Source organism: Trichechus manatus, unplaced genomic scaffold (genome assembly GCF_000243295.1).
Source record: "Trichechus manatus latirostris isolate Lorelei unplaced genomic scaffold, TriManLat1.0 scaffold00015, whole genome shotgun sequence".
In the NCBI taxonomy this organism is placed as follows: domain Eukaryota; kingdom Metazoa; phylum Chordata; class Mammalia; order Sirenia; family Trichechidae; genus Trichechus; species Trichechus manatus.
In genome coordinates this window covers 13,031,040-13,054,386 of record NW_004443951.1, presented here as the reverse complement: position 1 = coordinate 13,054,386, position 23,347 = coordinate 13,031,040, and the positions used below count along the sequence as shown (strand labels likewise).

Here is a 23,347-nt window from a genome sequence, read left to right as displayed (position 1 = left end):
AGGGCAGTCATTGGTGGTAGCCAGGTACCATCTAGTTCTTCTGGTCTGAGGCTGATGAAGTCTCTGGTTTATGTGGCCCTTTCTGTCTCTTGGGCTAATACTTTCCTTGTGTCCATGGTGTTCTTCAGTCTCCTTTACTCCAGGTGGTTGGGACCAATTGATGCATCTCAGATGGCCGCTTGCAAGCTTTTAAGACCCCAGATGCCATTCACCAAAGTAGGATGCAGAACATTTTCTTAATAAGCTTTGTTATGCCAGTTGACCCAGATGTCCCCTGAAAGCGTTGTTCCCAGGCTCCTCCCCCTGCTACTCTGCCTCTCAAAGTGTTTGACTGTATTCAGGAAACTTCTTAGCTTTGGTTTAGTCCAGTTGTGCTGACTTCCCCTGTAGTGTATGCTGTCCTTCTAGAAGGTGGATTCTGTACAAACTGGTTGATGATCTAGACTTCAGTTTAGACAGTCAATTCATTAGTCAAAATAACGTTTGAGACAAGGTGGAGAAATGGAAGCTGTACGGGTAGCGGGATTAAGTGGCCTATTAACTAACACTCTGAAGAAAGTTTTTTGATAGCACAGTGCTTGTCTATAGCCTCCATCTGGTTTACCCCCTTTCCCTCCTCACCTAGCAAACTTTGCTCAACCTTCAGTATCACTTTTCTCCTAAGACCCTAGCCTGGGTCAGTTTACTTTGTTACATGCTATCATATACTTTGTTATATGTGCCAAACATAAGTTTGGAGAACTTATTCAGTTTGTAATACAGTAATTAGAATCATTATTTGTTTAATGTTTTTTGTCCTTCATTGTAGGCTGAATTTTATGAGAGCCGGAAATGTCTGTTTTTGTTTTCCATTGTATCCTTAGAACCTAGCCCAGTGCCTAACATGAACCAGGCTCTCCGTAAATTTGTTTACGAATGAATGCATGGTCACGTGGCCTTTGTCCTTGTTAGACTTGGATGAGGACTTGATGGCATCTTAAGCAAATTATCAGGGAGATAAAGATGGAAACGAAGCTGAGAAGAGATTTACTGGAAGACAGAACACTACTGTAAACTCCATAATAGAATAATGGACTGGATTTATGACTAATTGAGTAATTGTATGTGTCCAAAAACATATAGAGTTACATATGAGTACAGAACAGGGGATGTGCCTTAGCAGCAAAAGTGAGAAAATCATGGAGGTTTCCCCAAGTCAACAATATGGTAGAGCTTCCCAAAAAGTAAGTAGACTCTGAATCTGTGCCCTCACCTGAGGTGTTGTGTTGCATTCTGGCACCCGCATTTTGAGTTGAAAAGTACACCAGCCAGAGTTTAGTCCTAGGCACATAGTGTAAGACATAAGATAATGAGGAAACTTGAGACATAATTAAAGAGTCTGGAAATGTTTATTCTGAAGAACAGAAGCCTTGGGACATAGGGCTGTCTTCCCATGTTTGCTAAGCCCTACTTCGGTAGAGAGCCAGACTTTTCCTTTGTGGCCTTAGGAGGTAAAACTAAAAATAGATTTGATGTTTTCAAGAGAACAGATTTCAAGAATGGGCCAAGATATTAAGAAAACAGATTCTGACTCAGTATGAGGAAGTTTCCAGCTATGCCAACTAAATGATGATGAGCACAGACAGCTGAAGTGAATGGCCAGGCAGGACTTCTTCCAGACTCAAAGAAGCAAGGTAAACGTAATAATACCTTGTTATTACTAATATGTGCATTTATATAGCACATTTAACTTTACTAAGTACTTTCACACATCATCTGGATAGGTGGTAGTATTTTATAAAAGAGGAGATCAAAGCTCAAGCACATAGTCTCTTCAGTTATCAAATCACATTTTCTTTCCATAATATCATTCTTCCTTCTAAAACAAATCCAGTAGAACCTCAACTCCCCAGGATTCCCATTAAAAAAAAGTTGTTGTTGAGTTGATTGCAACTATAGCGACCCTGTAATACAGAACGGAACTGCCCCATACGGTTTCCAAGGAGCACCTGGTGGATTTGAACTGCTGACCTTTTGGTTAGCAGCTGTAGCTGTTAACCACTACACCACAAGGGTTTCCTCCCAGGACCCCAGGAAAAGTAAAAAGAAGGTACAGGAGCATACAACTAGTGAAAACCTGGAGAAAGCATCTTCCATGGAAGCAAAGGAAAAATCCAAGCAATAGAATAGTCTAGTTTTTCATAAAGTGAATGAAAAAGGATGGAAGCCCTTGAACAACAAAAATTAGAAACCACAGATAGAAAATTAAATAGCTGGAAACAGAAGAGGATAAATGTAGCTACTGAGAGTTATTTCCCTCATTCATACATTCACTCAGCAGATATTATTTGAACACCTAATAATAAGTCTCGACACTGTGCTAGCTACTAGGGATATAGCTGGGAACGATACATAGACATGGCCCCTGCCATCTTGGAGCTCCTAGACTTGTAGGGGAGACAATGAAACATTAAGAAGATGGGTGCTGTGAAAAAAAAGTATAGACTGCTAAGAGAAGTCCATAGTGCAGGACATCGTGAAAAGGTTCATTTATTAAACCCAGAATCGCCAAGATTTCAGTTCTAGAAGATGGGGTGACCAAGTGGCCCCAACTGTGTCCTTATAATGCTGACCTATGGACATATGCTTCTCCCTTTTAACTCTGGCCCAATATGAGCCCAAACTCCTTTATTTAGTTTTTCCTTGCATAGCTGAAACAGGCTTGCATTTGCGGGGCGAGGGGGGAAGACTCCTAAATGCTAAAGAACAAAGAGAAAATAATAACAAGACTAGTGTTAAGATCTCACCTTGAGAAGAGGCGTACTGATTATGATTAGTTTTAAATACCAAGTTTGCTCTGGTTGGAAGGTACAGTGAATTCCTTTATCCAGCAAATCTTTCTTGAGCATCCTTATGTGCCAGACGTTGCACTAGGCTCTGGGGATAGAGTGATAAACAGAACAGACTGCTGAACTGGGATATCCTTCCTATTCTGATAATACTCTGAGCCCCCTCCCATTCTTTTTTAGATAAGAACCTTGGCAGGGATCTAGCATAGTCAACTCATGGACAAGAGAGGCCGCTAATATCAGACCCAGACCATCTAAGTCCATCCTGAAGGAGAGGTTGCCTGGTTTATGAGGGTATCCCACCCTGAGACTAAGGATCAGGGAAAGAGGGCAAGTAATTGCTGTTATTTCCTTCTTTACCAATAATAGACCCCTTTTCTTTTTTTAAGGGCTTGGCAATAAGAGTGCACAATTTGATGGGACCTTTGGTTGGTGGTTAGAAATGATGGTAAATAACTAATTTTTCTGGCTAACTTAGAAACCTTTATGCAACTCAGTGGTTCCTGATGCTACCTTGGTCATCCTTGGCACATTCTTCACTGGTACTTTCTTCCCATGTCCCCACTTCTAATTAATCACCAGATCTTGACTATCCTATCTCCCAAAGATCCCTTGAAATGCTGCTACATCACTAAGCTCACTATTTAGTTTAGCTGACTTTTTTTTTTCTTCTTTTCAAAACAAGACTTTCTCAGTGAAAGGCAGTAGTTGTTTTACCCTGTAGCACAACTCCTTATCTCATCGTGGAACAGTCTCAAACAATTTGTAGAATGACTGCTTTATTTCAGTAGTTCTGATCTAGGCCACTAATTATCTCTCCTGGTCTTTAGGGGGTCTTTCTGAATCATGTGGTAGCCAGAGGGGTCTTTTAAAAATGCAGATAATATACTATTACTATCCTATGAAAAACCTTCAGTAATTTGACTTTACTTCCAGGATAAAATCAAAAATCTTAGCCAGGGCCTAGCTTCCCTGTAGGGAAGCAGTATAATATATTGCAGAGGCATCCTGGTGGCACAATGGTTAAGTGCTTGGCTGCTGACCGAAGGGTTGATTGTTCAACCCCACTAGCAGCTCCACAGGAGAAAAGACCTGGTGATCTGCTCCTGTAAAGATTTATAGCCTAGGAAACCCTATGGGGCAGTTCCACTCTGGCCTGTAGAGTTGCTGTAAGTTGGAATCAACTCCACAGCACACAACAACAGCAGTATTTCCCAGAGTATGATTTTAGCTGGTAGAGAGACATAGCACAAAATGATACTAATCACATGATATCCATGTTTAAATTTTCGTTTTGTCTTTCTGATTACGTCAAAGAATCCTTTCCACTTATTATTATTACCCCTTTAGGTTCCTTCTTGTGACCACTTTAAATCTTTTCTGCTCTTCTCAAGCCCCAATTTCATCCATTCATCACTCTCTGTAGCTGGGCTTTGAAGCTCATCAGGCCTGGGTTTGGCTTCTGACGCTGTATGTACTATGTTAAGTCACTTAACCTTTTGGGGCTTCAATTTTCTCCTCCTGTTAAATGTTTTCTTGTATAGACTGAATGAGTGTACTTGTGAAAAGAACCTAGTACAGTACCTGGTAATAATCTATAATGTTTAACTTTTGTTATGTTGTTACTAAATGCCAGGCTGTAAACATGGCATAATATCACAGGTCCTCTAACTGCATGAGTAGGGAGGATAATCAAGATCAGCATCAGCCCAAAGCTGATTCCCATGAAGTGAAGGTCAGACATACCTCCACTCTCCAATCGTTTTACCATCCGTCTCTCCCAGGCCACTCTCTACTTCTCCACTGGGTTCAATAATTTGTTGCAATGGCCATATAGAACTCAGAGACCATACTCATGATTGAAGAATTTATTAGGGAAGTAACAAGTTATAGTTCAGGATTGGGATCACCTTGGAAGTAACAGGAACAACTCAGGATATAGTTCTTCGATTGGGAGAGCTTGGCTGTGCCCACATACAGGCCTCTGCCCTGCTTGGGCAAGTGTTACAGCTCTTTCCTTTAGCTCCACCAGTAAGTGCCTGGAGATACCCTACTCCACCTACAAGCTTCCTTCCCAAAGGCACTGGGCTTTCACTCTGTGGGTCAGCACACCCATCGTAGCCACCTTGCTGCATGGGCCGAGAAGTCCACCATGCCTTCTCGCGCTGGTCTCCTGGTTCTGTTGCCACTATTTCTTTGCTGCTAGACTCAGTTGTGCTTGCCCCTGCATCTCGCTATCTTGCACCATCTCTAGTGTTACAGCTGTCTCTGACTCCTGGGTCTAGGAGGAGGTTCTCAGTGTAGGGATCCTGGGTCCAAAGGATACATTCCGCTCCCAGCTCTTCTTCTTGACGGTAGTGAGTCCCCCCAAACCTCTGGGATTGGCTCTTTTTAAGCCTACTGGGATGGCAAAACTGACCAGTCCCTTTGGTGGGCCACAGGCACCTTATTTGCATAGTCCCACCCCTGCAAGACAAAGTTCCGCTGCTATTCATAATGTTTTCAGTGGCTAATATTTTTCAGAAGTAGACCACCAAGTCCTCTTTCCTAGTCTTTAGTCTGGAAGCTCGGCTGAAACCTGTCCATCATGGGTGAGCCTGCTGGTATCTGAATACCGGTGGCATAGCTTCCAGCATCACAGCAACACTCAAGCCCCCATAGTACGACAAACTGACAGTGATATAGTGATATAGCGCTGGAAAATGAGCCCCTCAGGTTGGAAGGCACTCAAGATACGACTAGGGAAGAGCTGCCTCCTCAGAGTAGAGTCGACCTTAATGATGTGGATGGAGTCAAGCTTTCAGGACCTTCATTTGCTGATGTGGCACGACTTAATGAGAAGAAACAGCTGCAAACATCCATTAATAATTGAAACATGGAATGTACAAAGTATGAGTCTAGGAAAATTGGAAATCGTCAAAAATGAAATAGAACACACAAACATTGATATCCTAGGCGTTAGTGAGCTGAAATGGATGGATATTGCCCATTTTGAATCAAGTAGTCATATGGCTACTATGCTGGGAATGACAAATTGAAGAAGAATGGTGTCGCTTTCATTGTCAAAAAGAACATTTCAAAATCTATCCTGAAGTACAACGCTGTCAGTGATAGGATAATATCCATATGTCTGCAACGAACACCATTAGTACAACTATTATGCAAATTTACACACCAACTACTAAGGCCAAAGATGAAGAAATTGAAGATTTTTACCAACTTCTGCAGTCTGAAATTGATCAAACATGCAGTCAAGATGCATTGATAATTACTGGTGATTGGGAAACAATTTTAGGGTAGTCCTGGTGGTGCAGTGGTTAAGAGCTCAGCTGGTAACCAAAAGGCTGGCAATTTGAATCCACCAGCCACTCCTTTGAAACCCCATAGCACAGTTCTACCCTGTCGTATAGAGTTGCTATGAGTCAGAATCAACTCAATGGCAATGGGTTTGGATTTTGGTTTTGGTGATTGGAATGTGAAAGTTGGAAACAGAGAAGGATCGGTAGTTGGAAAATATGGCCTTGGTGATAGAAATGATGCCAGAAATTGCATGATAGACTTTTGCAAGACCAACGACTTCTTCATTGCAAATACCTTTTTTCAACAACATAAATGGCAACTGTGCATGTGGACCTCACCGAATGGAATACACAGGAGTTAAATCGAGTACATCTGTGGGAAGAGACAATGGAAAAGCTCAGTATCATCAGTGAACAAGGCCAGGGACCAACTGCAGAACAGACCCATCAGTTGCTCATATGCAAATTCAAGTTGAAGCTGAAGAAGATTAGAACAGGTCTATGAGAGCCAAAGTACAACCTTGAGTATATCTCACTTGAGTTTAGAGACCATCTCAAGAACTGATTTGACTCATTGAACACTAATTACTGAAGACCAGACAAGTGGGATGACATCAAGGGCATCATACATGAATAAAGCAAGAAATCATTAAAAAGAAAGAAAAGACCAAAATGGATGTCAGAAGAGACTCTGAAAGTTGCTCTTGAACATCGAGTAGCTAAAGCGAAAGGAAGAAACGATGAAGTGAAAGAGCTGAACAGAAGATTTCAAAGGGCGGCTCGAGAAGACAAAGTAAAGTATTATAATGACATGCAAAGACCTGGAGGTACAAAACCAAAAGGGAAGAACATGCTTGGCATTTCTCAAGCTAAGAGAACTGAAGTAAAAATTCAAGCCTCAAGTTGCGAAACTAAAGGAGCCTATGGGCAACATACTGAACGACGTAGAAAGCATCAAAAGAAAATGGAAGGAATATACAGAGTCACTGTACCAAAAACAATTAGTGATGTTCAGCCATTTCGGGAGGTAGCATATGATCAAGAACCAATGGTACTGAAGGAAGTCCAAGCTGCACTGAAGGCACTGATGAAAAACAAGGCTCCAGGGATTGACAGAATACCAATTAAGATGTTTCAATAAATAGATGCAGCACTGGAAGTGCTAACTTGTCTATGCCAAGAAATTTGGAAGACAGCTACCTGGCAGCCCACTGGAAGAGATCCAATTTATGCCAAATCCCAAGAAGGGTGATTCAACCGGATGCGGAAGTTGTCGAACAACATCATTAACATTACACACAAGTAAAATTTTGCTGAAGATCATTCAAAAGCGGCTGCAGCAGTACATCAACAGGGAACTACCAGAAATTCAAGTTAGATTTAGAAGAGGATATGGAACGAGGGCTATCGTTGCTGATGTCAGATGGATCTTGGCTGAAAGCAGAGAATACCAGAAAGATGTTTACCGGTGTTTTATTGACTATGCAAAGACATTCGACTGTATGGATCATAACAAACTGTGGATAACTTTGAGAAGAATCGGAATTCCAGAACACTTAATTGTGCTCATGAGGAACCTGTACATAGATCAGGAGGCAGTCGTTAGAACAGAACAAGGTGATACTGTGTGGGTTAAAGTCAGGAAGGGTGTGCGTCAGGGTTGTATCCTTTCACCATACTTATTCAGTCTGTATGCTGAGCAATAATCCGAGAAGCTGGACCATATAAAGAATTCGGCATCAGGGTTGGAGGAAGACTCATTAACAACCTGTGATATGCAGATGAGACAACCTTGCTTGCTGAAAGTGAAGAGGACTTGAAGCACTTACTGATGAAGATCAAAGCCTTCAGTATGGATTACACCTCAACATAAAAGACAAAAATCCCCATAACCAGACCAATAAGCAACATCATGATAAAAGGAGAAAAGATTGAAGTTGTCAAGGATTTCATTTTACTTGGATCCACAATCAACACCCATGGAAGCAGCAGTCAAGAAATCAAAAGATGCATTGCACTGGCCAAATCTGCTGTAAAAGACCTCTTTAAAGTGTTGAAAAGCAAAGATGTCACCTTGAAGACTAAGGTGTGTCTGACCCAAGTCATGGTGTTTCCAGTCGCCTCGTATGGACGCGAAAGCTGGACAAGGAATAAGGAAGAGTGAAGAAAAAATGCTGCCTTTAAATTATGGTATTGGCGAAGAATATTGACTATACCATGGACTGCCAAAAGAACAAACAAATCTGTCTTGGAAGAAGTACAGCCGGAATGCTCCTTAGAAGCAAGGATGGCGAGACTTGTCTCACGTACTTTGGACGTGTTATCAGGAGGGATCAGTCCCTGGAGAAGGACATCATGCTTGGTAAAGTAAAGGGTCAGTGAAAAAGAGGAAGACCCTGAACTAGATTGATTGACACAGTGGTGGCAACAATGGTCTCAAGCATAACAACGATTGTGAGAATGGTGCTGAACTGGACATTGTTTCATTCTGTTGTACACAGGGTCGCTGTGAGTCGAAATGGACTCGAGGGCACCTAACAACAACAAGAACAACCCCTGCAAGTGTTGCATGCACCTTATTTGCATAGTCCCACCCAGTCATTTCGTTGGAGTTTTAAGACCATAGCTAGAATGGCCGTATAAAATCAGTTCACTCAAGCACTGTGCTGAGTGCTTCACATGCATGATTTCACTTAATCCACATAACATCACTGTTTGATGGGTATTATTATTATCTCCATTCTACAAATGAGGACACCGAGGCTTAAAGAGGTTAAGTACCTTTCCCAGGATCTCACAGCTTATAAGTGGCAGAATTGAGGTTTCAGAACCAGGCTGTCCAAATCTGAAACTTGCACTTAACCTCTGCAGTGTACTATTGAATCTGTTTTAGGTGCTCAATAAATGTGAGTTTCTTCCTTCTTCTTGCCTTCTTTTATCCCTGTCGTTTCCCAGTATTTGTTTCTGTATCTTTTTATCCTTTTTCCTGTCTTGGAGAAGAAGAAAGATTTTTCTAGGTCTTTAGCTGTGGCATGTCTGCTCTCCACACTCTTCTCTGACATCAGGCACCTTTCATTATTGGTTTTCCACGGCATTTGCAATCTCTTTCCTATGCATAGTTCCCCATTTCCCCACTTCCTTTCAACACCACATTTCTCAATAGGCAGTCATTGACTTCTGTTCATTCTCATCTCCCACACTCTTTTTGGTCTTTGTATCCTGACTTCTTTCCCCTCACTAGTCAGGAACATGGGAGAGAAATTTCCAATTTATCTATAACGAAATTTTCCTGGTTCTGCTGCCAACATTTCTCTGCCGCTGGACTCTGTCACGCTTGCCCCTGCTTCTCGACGTCTTGTGAGACAAGAGTAAGGAAGTGGGGGATTTTACAGATAAGGATTAATTAGGAGGCCAAAGGCAGAGACATTGAGGGAGTTCAGACCAGTTGATCCTTATTCTCTCTGTGAAACAATAGGCAAATTTATCTGGTGGGAGTGAGGAAGTCGAGAGATTGGAAAACCTGTGGGGTCTAGGAAATGCTACTGACCAGGGAGAAATAAAAGAACTGGTAAAGGCCTACTAGAGTTGACATCACTGGCAAGGTGACAAGTTTCTTTTGGTCAAGGTGCAGCCGCCATAGTATACATGTGGATAAGGAATAATGTTGAATTCGTCCCGAGTCAAGATTTGGCAGGGCTCATGTAGTGGAAGGACAAGGGACGTGGGCAAGGGAACTGATACTTGTTAGATGATTGATGAGTTGACTGCCTTTGAGGCTGTGGAGGCAAAGAACTAGAGTGTTGACAGCTGAGGAGTGGGTGGTTGGTGGATTGTGACCCTCAGAAGTTTGATTTTGAGGTGTTGGGGAGGCTTGCCATTCACTCAGTGAAAATTCTTTAGTGCCTGCTGTGGTCATGACTTACAAGAAGGAACTGTTTGAAATCTGGTATTTATTCAGTGTATCAGAGACTTACTGAGTTTCCACTCTGTATTAAGCAATGTGCCAAGCACAGGGACACAAAAATAGAACAAGACACTATTCCTACCCTCAAGGAGCTTATAGCTTAGAGAAGAAATTCACCCATAAACATTTGTGAATAATGTGGAAAGGTCACTTTATCTATATAGAGACTTATGTACGGGGAGTGGGTGCAGAGAGTTGAGAATTCAATCTGAGGTAATGCCTTGCATGGGGGTGGGGTGAACTTTTCACCTCTGCTGCCTTGCCTCCCGCTTGTAGGTTGTGAGCTCCTTGGATAAGTTACTTGTACAGTGATCTTTATAAATTTGGGACTCAGTGAATCTTTATAGATTTATTAATGTCTCTTTGTCCCCAGGTGGAAGAAGCTGGGCAGGTATTCCTGTTGATGAAAAAGGATTATCGAATCTCCCGAAATGTTCGCCTGGCTTGGTTCCTCAATCACCTGCATCAAACTGTGCAGGCCACCCCCCAGGAGCTGCTGGTGAGCCCTAGAGACAGGCAGGATATGAGGGACTGGAGGGTGCTGGAAACCGGAGACTAACTGAGGGGTCTGAGTCTGGGAGGGCAGATGACTTTGCCCACAAGATGATTCCACAGGGGAAATTTTATTTAATGATTTTTTCAAGTAGTTGGGGAAGAGTGTGGGATTGGGTTCCAGGAGATTGGCCAATGGTGTGTCATTTTGGATATAGAATTCAGGTCCTAGAAGAAAGGGATGACCTTTCCCTGACTGTTTTCTTTTCTCTCCATCCTAATTTATCAGCTTCAGTCTGAGCAGGAGTTGGAAGTCCTCAGTGTCCTGCCCCCTGGGTGGCAACCAGATGAACCAGTGGTCCCAAGCCCGTTCCTCCTTGTTCCTTCCACCCGGGTCACCTTCCTGGCTTGGCAATACCGATTTGTCATTGAGCTGGACCTTAGCCCATCTACTGGCATTGTGGTGAGGGCCTGGAGTGGGGGGGTGGGAAGAAAGGCTGTGGTGGAGGGTGAAAAAGGGAGGGAGAGGACTAGGGGAGGTGAAAAATCATCCTAGTCTGCCACTGTGGGAAGGAGACAGGCATATAAAGGAATGGAGGGTATTTAAAGACAAACCCTGTCCCATCTAGGGCACTGTGTTTGGGGGTGAGATGAGCATAAGGGTCCCACTGACGCATGGGAGCTGCTTGTTTCTGCCGTCTGCTTAGGGCTGCCTTTGGTCACCCTTGAGAGATCTTTCTTTGCATTGCCCTCAGGATGATTCCACAGGGGAGATCTTGTTCGATGAAGTTTTCCACGCCCTCTCCCGCTGCCTAGGTGGGCTGCTTCGGCCCTTCCGAGTGCCTGGATCTTGCATCGACTTCCAGCCTGAGATCTATGTAACTATCCAGGCCTATTCCTCAATCATTGGCCTGCAGTCCCACCAGGTACTGTATCCTCTCTCCAAGTTTATACCCTCAGACCTAATTTCTGATAGTCCACTGACCAAGTCTTGAATCCTGTCCCTACTGTTCATGCCCAAAGTCCCCAGCTCTGCTGGCTTCTTGAACCTATTTCCTCATCATCTCCATGGGTATCTCACATCTCAGGTCCCAATTCCTCAGGTCCCACAGAGCCTTCCCGTAGACCTTAGGTCATTTGGCATTGATTGGACAAATGCCTCTCTCATTCCTCCTATAAATTCCCTTGGTTCTGGCTAGTGGCTATCTATTTTCTCTGTTCTTCCCTCCTCTTCTTTTTCTATCAGATGGTTTACTGGTATCCTAACTCCTGGTGCTAACCCCAAGAGATGCTCTTTTGAAATAGTTTTATATTTTGAAATATAACAAATACCCAGAAACATCATTTCTTCCAAGAGCAGAGGAGGTTCTTTTTCTCTCAGGGCCTTATGGACTTTTGGGTGTAATTCTGACCACACAGATAATTAATTACAGGCCTTATCCAGCACCCAAGCAGACTATCACAAGACACTCCTTTCGAAGAGCAGCCAAGTCTGTAACTGGAATATCTGTTTTTGACTTAGATAAGCACTGGCCCAATTTTCCCTGACCTGCTGTAACCACCCTCAACTCATTGGTAGGGGCTTGCCCTGCCACTGTCCCTGATGGCTACATTGTCACCTCAGTTATCAAACTGGTTTTGAGAGACAGGGAATGCCAGGGACAGTATCTGAGGGTCTGAAATATACAACAACACAATTGAAGCATGCCTGGATGGCAGAGCAGGGACTGCTAGCCCTCCACCTAGTTTAAAGTGCTCTCCCTAATGCAGCTATTAAGGACTGCTGGTTGTGAGCCCCATCCCCAGTGGGTAGGCGCTGCTGGTCAAGGCAGGGAGAGCACGGGAATTGGATAATCACTCAAAATTTGGTTCAGTTTGGCAAACACTTAGTGAAGCCTGATCTATGCCAGGCCTGGGCTAGGTCCTGGAGACACAGATGAATCAGACACTGTCCCTGTCTGACAGGAGGAATTGAGAGTTTAGTGCGGAAGACAGATATTAAAGGAGGTAATTTCAGTTGAATGTGATAAGGGCACTGGCCAGTTATGACTCAGTGTTATGGAAGCCCTGAGAGGGAGCACCCAACCAAGTGTAGAGCAGTGACAGGGAAGGCTTTCAGGTAAAGAGGCATTTAAACTGAGTCTTGAAGAAAGAATTGAGGGTAACCAGTCAAAGAAGGGGAAATGAACATTCTGGGCAGAGGGGCCAGCAAGACGTGGAGCTGTGAAACTCTTCTCAATCCAGGGAGTTTAGGGAACTACATGTTACTCAGTTTTGATAAAGTTTGAATGTGGAGGGAGGCTGGTGGTAGAGAGGAGAACAGAGAGAGAAGTGGGGCCCACATTATGGAAGGCCTTGAATGCCATGCTGTCGTGTAGGATTTTATCTTAGAAACATACAGAACACGTGCTAGGTACTGTAATTTATCCTATAGGGAAGTTAAGTGCAGTGGTTAAGAGCAGTGGCTCTAGGATCACATTGTGTTTGCATCCTGGCTGTAGTATTTACTGGCTGTGTGCTCTTAGGCAAGTTATTTAACCTCCCTGTGCATCTGTCTCTTTTCACCAAAATGGGTGTATTATATGGTGATTGATTTGGTACATGTCTATGACTTAGAACAGTGCCTGCCACATAGGAAACACAGAGATGTTATCTGTTAAAATTATTAGCTATAGGTAGTGGAGGACCATTGATGATTTTAAATGAGCAATAACATGATCAGATTTGTACACGAGGAAGATCTCGTTTTTTTGTGGTCAGTGTGGAAGATGGTCTGAGGGACAAAGTCTGGATGTGAGGAGAACAGGCAGAGGATTATCACAGCATGGGAGAGAGGATGAGGCCCAAGCAAGAACAGTAGCCGTGGAAAAGGAGAGGACTATCTGTTAAGCCCCAGGGCTACTTGTCAGCCCTGAGTTAGCTTCCTCATTTTCTCTATAGCTCCCTCAAGATGTATCCTGCTGCTCTTTAAAAAAAAAAAAAAGAAGTTAAATCATATTTGAACTACATGTTTATTGAAGGAGATTTGAAAAATACCTAAAAATGTAAGGAAAAAAAAAACCCCAACTCACCCATAATGCACCACCCAGAGATAACTGTTGTTAACATTTTATGGAATTTCCTTCCCGTCTTGTGAGTATGTGTTTATCCTCCCTCATTACCATCCCCTCATCCAAAAAGAAAGAGAAACGTCAGGCTCATTCCATACACACAGTTTTACATCCTGCTTTTTATGTATATATAATACGGGTATTTTTTCTCTGTTACTAAGTATTCTTTGAAAACATGGTTTTTAATGACTACTTATATTAATATTTTATCATATGCCTATAATCATGATATATTTAGCCAAACCCTTATTGTTGGACACTCGGGTTGCCTTAATTTTTATTATTCTAAACAATACAGCTGTGAACATCTTATCTTTTTATAGCTCCAATTCTTACTACTCTTATTCTTTTTGTCTTCTAACAATCAGACCAATACAGTTCTGAATAGGAAGTGATGGAGTAGTTGTTCCGCTATGGGGCAGGGGTTGGGAGGAAGAAGTGGGCAATGAAACAGGTTGTAGGAGTCTGAGGGGAAACAGGGAGAGATCCTAAGGGGCACCACAGGGGCTGCCAGGCTTATGTAAAAACTTTTAGGGTGGGAGCACTTATTTATGTTTGAAAATGAAGGAAAGGGGTCTATGGTGAGAGTGAAAAGATAATAAAGAGAGAAAAGGTCCGAGATTAGATGGAGAGATTAGCTTTAGGGAAAAAGAGCTGGAAGAGGGAGAATCCTTTTTTCAGAGCCTGAAGGAACCATAAGAACACTGATGTTTTCAACCTAGAGGGCAGTTTTCAGTGGGTTGGACAGTAGTACAGCCTCAGGGTTAGAGTGAGGGGGTAGTTCCTGTTGACTGGCTTTCTTTCTCTATGAAGAGGGGGATAGGAGTTATCTGCTGAGGGTAAAGGGAAGGAAGGAGAATTTGGGGAATAAGAGAATATTAGAGCTTAAAAAAGAGAAGGTCCCGGCAGCCTCTGTGTACAATACGCTTAGGAATCCAAAAGAATAAAAAAGCATGAAGCAGAATAAAAAAGGCTTTGCCAAGCTGAGTTTGGGCAGTTTATAGGCAACATCTTTTTGCCCAAGATGCAAGAATCTGGAAGATCTGATGGCACCCCCATGCCAAAGATTGGGGAAGCCCAGTGTGGAGGACTGTAAGCAGAGGATGGTTGTGACCCAGATTAAGGTGACTAATGACTGGGAGCCCTGATGACTGGGATGCAGTGTACCTGAGCTGAGCCTTGATGGAGTATATGTCTGATAAGGAGAGAACTGGCTGTGAACTTGCCAGACCTTAGATCCTGGTTGGCTGGGAAGTCAGGATCACCTAGATGGAGCTATGGAGAAGAAATAGAGACCAGAGGGGTCATGTCCAATGCCTCTGTGACCTTCACATCTCAGTCTTTCCTTGTACTTCTCAGGTGTTGGTACAGGGCTGTCTTTTGGACCCTTCTCAGTGGGAGGTGTTCCTGCAGCAGGTGTATGAGCAGCTCTGCATCTTTGAGGATAAGGTGGCCACCATGCTGCAGCAGCAGTATGATCCTCAGAGCCAGGTATGTGGGAGAGAAAGTGGGCAGAGACCACACAGAAAGAGGACCAGCTAAGGACAGAAGGCAGAGAGGAGGAGCAAGCCAAGTGCCAAGGGAAAGGAGGGGAGAAAAGGGCTAAGAGCCAAGGATGGCAGTGCTGAAGAGTGCACACAGGAGGTTCCTGTTGGAGAAGGACTCCGATAGATGCCCATAAGCAGAAATTCTTGCTAGGAGAAAATCTGAAAGCCATTTTGCCTGTGTTTTTCAGTCCCAGATCTTCTCCCCCAGTGACTCCGCAAAGGCGGTCATGGGTTGCTTTGATCTTTAGTTAGTATTTTGTTCAGTCAGGGATAAAGCTGCTTGGGCTCATTAGAATGTCCTTACTCGTTCTGGATACTCCAGAAGTAGCTAAGCAAATGGCAGTTCTATGTGTCTGATGTAATTGATATATAAAATTTTTCATAATGGTAATGGAAAAATATGAAGAGGGGCTCTTATTGGGAAAAAGTGGAGAATCCCTGCTTTAGAACAATCTGGTACTTCATCTGATGATGGATTTGCTTCCTGTCTGAAGTTCAGTATCTGAGCATGCACTGGAGGAGGAAACAGGAGTCGGGGCTCAGCTGCAGAGTAGGAGATTCTCCTTGGGATCCTCACAGGATTAGGCCTGTCTGGCCTGGGCAGTGCTGGGCTATAAATTCTGGTTTTGCTGTGGATGGGGCAGCAATGCCATCTGTCCCACTCTATCTTTTCTGTAACTTGGGGCCAGGCAGAGGGCCAGTCTCCAGACTCATTGGAGCCCCTGGGCCGGAAGGTGGGAGTCTCCATGGTGACAGCAGATGTTGGGCTGGTCAGTATGATTCGTCAGGGCATCTTGGCGCTGCAGTTGCTGCCCTCCAACTCTAGTGCAGGTCAGTGGAAGGTGAGGTCTCTAGGAGCATTGGTGGGATTGGGGAAATGGGAGGATTTAAGAAGGGGGAGTGTCAACAAAGACAGAAGGTTCCAGGGGATCACTGGGCCCCAGGAAAGAGGTTCTATTTTCTTATTTGTAAAACATAAGTCTGTATTAATGCAAATCTCAAGTACCCACAGCTCTGACAACCATCAGCACCCTACTCGGGGTAGGGGGAGGTTGTGATCTGGCATTCAAGAGGAAGAAGCAGGAGGGAAGGAAAGAAGGAAAGGTATTTGAGGTTTATAAAAAACATTGATTGGAGGACATTGAGATCTTCAGGGCCCTTTACACTGGGTACCTCCCTGTGACTTTGAGCTGGTCATTGTCTCTGGTACTGAGTCTGGTGTTTCCTGCTCTAGGTATCATTGTGATCACGGATGGGGTGACCAGCGTCCCTGACGTTGCTGTCTGTGAGACACTGCTGAACCAGCTTCGCAGCGGCACTGTGGCTTGTTCCTTTGTACAGGTGAGGACTTTCTAGGAAGGAGGAGAGAGGAGTGTGGTATCTCACAAAACTGAATATGGCTGGTTACTTTTTTACAGTTGATGACTTCCCAGGTAAGGCCAGTAACATAGAAGAAAAGTGACATGTCTCAAACAGGATAGGTAGCAATAGTGATGGGAGAGGACTCAGTATCTTGTTCCCTTTTCTTAGGACTTAAGAGATAGCAGTAAAAAAGGATGTAGAATTTGAAATCTGACACTTCCAGTCCTACCTCCCTCATTAGATAAGTCATTATTGTTTTGGTTGCAGGGGTCAGAAAACTGCAGGTAAGTTAGATCAATGGACTATAGAGTAGGACTGTAGAGCTATGGTAAATGAGGCTGAAGAGGTAGGCATATGCCAGAGCATGAAAAACTGGTTCTGCTGTACTGAGGAGTTGGATCCTAAATCTCTGTGAGTGATGCAGATATATAAAAGAGAGTCACTGATGGGGTTTATATTTTATAAAGGTCACACTTGCTGCTGGGTGGAGGGCAGGGGGGGAGCCTATTAATTGAGTAGTCCAGGTGAGAGAGGATCAGGGCTTAAATGAAGGGGATTAAATATTTATATTGTCTCTGCCTCTTCTTGTTCTCAATCATGTCACCTTCATGTTGACTCTACCTCTTCGTTTTCTCAATCCCATCATCTTCTCTCTAATTAAATAATTTGAGAGACGGTGATGGGATTGAGAAAACGAAGAGGTAGAGTCAACATGAATTGGCGTAAATGATTTAAGCACTTGACTACTAGCCGAAAAATTGGTGGTTCAAACCAGTTGGCAGTGCCTCGGAAGACAGGCCTGGTGATCTGCCTCCAAAAAGTCACAGCCTTGAAAATCCTACGGAGCAGTTCTTCTGTGGACACATGGGGTTGCCATTGAGTTGATTCTGACTCATGGCAACAATATCAACAACAAGATTTAGGGGGCGAGGGAGTAGGAAGAGTTAAGGAAGTCTCCAGGTTTATTTTCTTTTCTTTTTTTTTTTTAATTGTACTTCAGGTGAAAATTTACAGCTCAAGTTAATCATAACAAAATTTTATAAACATATTGTCATGTAACACTAGTTGCAGTCCCTACAATGTGACAGCACACTCCTCCTTTCCACCTCAGGTTTCCAGTGTCCAACCAGCTCCTGTCTCTTCCTGCCTTCTCATCCTGCCACCAGACAGGAGCCACCCTTTTGGTTTTGTGTATCTCCTTGAACTAAGAAACACACTCTTCACAAGTATTACTTTATGTTTTATAATCCAGTCTAATCTTTGTCTGAAGAGTGGTCTTCACGCTTCTGGGTTAACAGAGCATCCGGGGGCCATGGCTTTGAGAGTTCCTCCAGTCTCAATCAGACCCTTAAGTCTGGTCTTCTTACTGGAATTTGAGTTCTGTTCCACACTTGTCTCCCACTCCATCAGGGACTTTCTGTTTTGTTCCCTGTCAGGGCAGTCATTGGTGGTAGCTGGGCACCGTCTAGTTCTTCTGGTCTCAGGCTGATGGGGACTCTGGTTTATGTGCCCCTTTTGTCTCTTGGGCTGATACTTTCCTTGTGTCCTTGGTGTTCTTCATTCTCCTTTGCTCCAAGTGGGTTGGGACCAATTGATATATCTTAGATGGCTGCTCGCAAGCTTTTAAGACCCCAGACACCAGTCACCAAAGGGGGATGCAGAACATTTTCTTAATAAACTTTGTTATGCCGGTTGACCTAGATGTCCCTCAAAAGGATGCCTTCAGGTTTCTGACTTCAGTGATGAGTGGGTAGCAGGCAGAGCAAACAGGAAGAGAAGCTCTTGGGGTGGAGTACGGAGAAGATGGTGATGAATTCAGGTTTGTGAATGTTGTTTGAGTTACCTGTGGGTCAAGATAGTATAGCAGTTAAGAACATCACCTTTGGAATGAGACATGACTAGTGTGGATCCAGGCTCCACTTGTTAATTGTGTGACATTTGGCAAATCACTTCACCTCCAGGTTGGATTCATTTGTAAATGGAGGTTATAATGGTACCTATCTCATTGGTTTAAAGCACTAAATGTAGTACATAACTACTTAATAAATGGCTACAGTTCCTAGCATTTAGTAGTTGAGTATGCAAATCTGATACTCAGGAGAGACCACTAGATAAGAGGTAGAGATTTAGGAGAAGAGGGTCCCAGAAGAGCCTAGGGGAGCACTATTGTTTAAAGGTCTTCCCTAGGAAGAGGCTCCAGCAAAGAATGACGGCGATCAGACAAGAACCATTATAAGATGCAGCAGAAAGTCAAGTAAATAAGGGATGAAAAGTACCCTTTGGATTTGGTGATAAGGAGGTCATGGGGATCTTTCTTTTTTTTTTTTTTAATTGTACTTCAGGTGAAGGCTTATAGAACAAATAGTTTCTCATGAAAACAGTAGTACACATGTTGTTTTATGACATTGGTTAACAACCCCACAACATGTCAACCCTCTAACTTCTCAATGTTTTTTTTTTGGTGAGAATACACATAGCCAAAGATATACCATTTCAAAAATTTCTACATGCACAGTTCAGTGACATTGACTACGCTCTTCCAATTGTGCGGTTATTCTCACTTAAAATGAAGGCTTACAGAACAAAATAGTTTCTCATTTAACAGTTACTACAAATGTTGCCCTATGACAATGGTTAACAACCTCACAACACATCAACAATATCTTTACTCAACCTTGGGTTCCCTATCACCAGCTACCTTGTCCCCTTCTGCCTTTTAGCCCTTGTCACTGGACTACTGTACCTCATTAGTCTCATTTGGTTTTACGGGGCTGTCCACTCCCAGGCTGAACGGTGAACCTCGGAGATAACTTCACCACTGAGCTAAAAGGGTGTCTGGGGGCCATACCCTCGGGGTTTCTCCAGTCTCCTTTAGGCCATAAAGCTGGTCTTTTTTTTGTGAGTTAGAATTATGCTCTACATCCTTCTCCAGCTCTGTCCAGAACCCTCTGTTGTGATCCTGGTCAGAGCAGTCAGTGGTGGTAGCCGGGCACCATCTAGCTGTACTGGACTCAGTCCGGTGGAGGCCTTGGTAGCTGTGGACAATTAGTCCTTCAGACTAATCTTTTCATTGTATCCTGTTCTCTTCATTCTCCCCTGCTCCCGAAGGGATGAGACCAGTGGACTATCTTAGATGGCCGCTCACAGGCTTTTAAGACCCCAGACACTAGTCACCAAGGTGGAATGTAGAACACTGTCTTTATAAGCTGTGTCATGCCAATTGAGCTAGATGTTCCCCGAGACCATGGTCCCCATAGCCCTTCACCCAGCAATTCAGTCCCACAGGGAGTTTGGATGTGTCTATGGGGCTTCCAAGTCCTGGGGATCTTTTTCAGAGCCATTTCGGTGAAGAGGTGGTAAGGGAAGTGATTACAGTGGATTGAAAAGTGGATAGAAGAGAAGGAAGCAGAAACAAGTGTTGACACAAGAAATTTGACTATTAAGATCAAGTGGGGAGTGAGAGAGAGAATGGTAGCCAGAGGGAAGTACAGGGTGGGGGAAGAGGTGTTTTTTTGTTTGTTTTTAAGCTAAAGACTAAGCATGTTTCTGAGGAGCCATGGTGAAGCAGAGTTTGAAATTAAAAGAAAGAAAAAGGATGTCTGATGGAGTGACATTCCTAAATTGACAGAGGGCATTAACTCAAGAGATTGAGGGACTCTTTTGGAGCAGGAGAGTATCATTTCTTTCTCTGAAGCTAGAAGGATAGAAGTGACCAAACCATTGCCATCAAGTCAATTCTGACTCATAGCGACCCTATAGGACAGAGTGGAACTGCCCCAGATGGTTTCCAAGGCTGTAGCCTTTACAGAAGCAGACTAGCACATCTTTCCCCTGCAGATAGAAGTGAAGATGTAGGTAGATTCTGCCAAGGCCCTCTGATTTCTCTCTGAAGTAGAAGGTGAAGATGAGTCCTGTGAGGGAGGGAGGCCAGAGTTAGGAAACTGGAGCAGTACCGAGGACAGCCCTGAAGGACAGCTGGGTTGGGTGTCATATGTTGTTTTGTTTTATTTTGCTTTTTATTGTCGTAAAATATATATAACAAAAACAGTTTGCCATTTTAACCATTTTTAAGTGTACAATTCAGTGACATTATTTACATTTACTCTGTTGTGCTACCATCACCTCCATCCGCTTCCAAAAGTTTTTCATCACCCCAGCTGGAAACTCAGTACCCCTTCAGCAATAACTCCCCCTTCCCCCTCCCCCCAGCCCCGGTAATCGCTGATAAATTTTTGTCATGATGCAATTGCCTATTCTAGGTATTTCACATAAGTGGGATCATGCAACATTTCCTTTTGTGCCTGACTTACTTCAGTCAGCATAATGTTTTCAAGGTTCATCCATGTTGTAGCATGTATCAGTACTTCATTTCTCTTTATGGCTGAATAATACTCTTTTGCATATGTCATGGATTGAATTGTGTCCCCCAAAAATATCTGTCAACTTGGCTGGGTTGTGATTCCCAGTGTTGTATGATTGTGTACCATTTTGTAATCTGATGTGATTTCCTTATGTGTTGTAAACTCTATCACTATGATGTAATAAGATGGATTAGTAGCAGTTATACCAACGAGGTATACAAGATTGGATAGTGTGTTAAGCCAGTCTCTTTTGAGATATAGAAGAGAAAAGCGAGCAGAGTCACATGGGAACCTCATACCACCAAGAAAGGAGTGCCGGGAGCAGAGCGCATCCTTCGGACCTGAGGTTCCTGCGCAGAGAAGCTCCCAGACCAAGGGAAGATTGATGACACAGATCTTCCTCCAGAGCCAACAGAGAAAACGTTCCCCTGGAGCTGACTCCCTGAATTTGGACTTGGAGCCTACTGGACTGTGAGAGAATAAACTTCTCTTTGTTAAAGCCATCCACTTGTGGTATTTCTGTTATAGCAGCACTAGATGACTAAGACAGCATGTATGTAACACATGTTTTGTCCATCCATCTGTTGGAAAACAGCACTTAAGTTGTTTCCACCTTTTGGCTATTGAGTCTCATGTTTTGATGTGGTACCAGCCTACACAGCTGTTCCGTTTTCTCCAATTTGGCTCCACTAGCCAGGTGTCTTAGTCATTTAGTGTTGCTGTAACAGAAATACCAGAAGTGGGTGGCTTTAGCAAACAAATTTATTTTCTCACAGTTTAGGAGATTAGAAGTCTGAATTCACAGTGCCGGCTCTAGGAGAAGGCTTTGTTTCTCTTTTGGCTCTGGGGAAAGGTCCTTGTCTCCCTTCAGCTTCTGTTCCTCAGTTCCTTGGCAATCTTCATGTGGCTTGGCATCTATCTTCCCCCATCTCAGCTTGCTTCTCTGTGCCTAATCTGCTCATTTTATATCTCAAAGGTGATTGCCTTCATACATACCCTGTACTGACATGACCTCATTAACATAAAAAAGAAAACCCTATTCCCAAATGGGAGTACATCTACAAGTAGAGGAATTAGAAGTTACAACACCTATTTTTTGGGAACACAGTTCAATCTGTAAGACCGTATATAGGGGTTGTGATCCTAGTTGGGATTTTGAGGTAGAAGCAGAAAAGAGTTAAGGGGGGCAGGGAGTTGGGAATGATGCTTATTGAGTTACTTAAATGTAGGGTTTAGGCTGGGTTGAGAAAGGAGTTTTGTTAGAGACACTTTGTTAAAGAGTGATGACAGGAAGCCAGTGAACAGTTGCCAAAATCTATAGTGAATGAGGAAGATTGGTATTTGGTGTTGAGGAAGAAGAGCAGAGAATGGTATGGCCAAATGGCATGGGCTTCAGACAGAAGGCCTTAAGGAAGGCAAGTTGCAGAGTTGTGGTCTATAGCTAGGAGAACACTGGCCCACTTCCCACCCTGTGGTCAAGGGGATGGGAGTAGCCACACAGCCCAGTCTCTTCCTCTGCTATCTGCTTCCTTCTCCTATACCTCTGTTGGAGCTCCATCTCCCAATTGCTCACTTCTTTCAGGTGGGAGGAGTTTACTCTTATGACTGCAGTTTTGGCCATGTGCCCAATGTGGAATTGATGAAGTTCATCGCAATGGCAACATTTGGCTCCTACCTGTCCACTTGTCCTGAGCCGGAGCCAGGCAACCTGGGTCTGACCGTCTACCACCGGGCATTCCTCCTCTACTCCTTCCTCCGCAGTGGGGAAGCCTTGAACCCTGAATATTACTGTGGTGAGAGGCAGGATGGGTTGGATGTGGGATGGGAGGGAGTATAAAATGTGCCCCAGAGATTATGCAGGAATTGGCTAGGAATTTGGGTCCCTGAAGGACTGAAGGTATAACTGGGACTGATCACTCTGACACTGTTGTTTCCCATGATTTCAGTATATCCCCCTCCTATATATCTATCAGCTGACAAATAACCACTTTGCCTTTTCCCATCCTTACTGGTCTTCTAGGCTCTCAGCACCGCCTATTCAATGAGCACCTGGTCTCCGCAAGCAGCAACCCTGCCTTGGCCCTGCGCCGGAAGAAACACACTGAGAAGGAGGTGCCAGCCGACTTGGTCAGCACTGTGTCTGTGCGGCTTCGAGAGGGCTACAGTGTTCGCGAGGTCACACTGGCCAAAGGTAAGGGTCTCTAGGCCCTGCTGTGTATCTCAGAAGTCGCCAAGAATTTTTGTGTAGGAGAACCTGCCGAACTAAGTGGAGGCACAAATAGACCGCATGGGAAAGAATGTCTATGAAAGGCCCTGCTCCCCATATGAGACAAGTCAGTTTTTGAGTTGCCCTCAAGGTTTAGTTCCCTTAGCACTTAGCATCC

General features: G+C 43.8%; 1 protein-coding gene across 1 annotated transcript in view; it reads left to right on the top strand.

Moving 5' to 3' along the window:
* LOC111819664 (KICSTOR complex protein SZT2-like) overlaps positions 1-23,347 on the top strand; it is a 29,036-nt gene that overhangs the window by 4,447 nt on the left and 1,242 nt on the right. The window contains exons 2-9 of the mRNA XM_023727139.1: positions 10,465-10,590; positions 10,879-11,046; positions 11,339-11,509; positions 15,053-15,184; positions 15,930-16,071; positions 16,475-16,581; positions 22,546-22,756; positions 22,984-23,154. Of these exons, the coding sequence (XP_023582907.1) occupies positions 10,465-10,590; positions 10,879-11,046; positions 11,339-11,509; positions 15,053-15,184; positions 15,930-16,071; positions 16,475-16,581; positions 22,546-22,756; positions 22,984-23,154 (1,228 nt within the window). The remainder of the gene's footprint in view (positions 1-10,464; positions 10,591-10,878; positions 11,047-11,338; positions 11,510-15,052; positions 15,185-15,929; positions 16,072-16,474; positions 16,582-22,545; positions 22,757-22,983; positions 23,155-23,347) is intronic.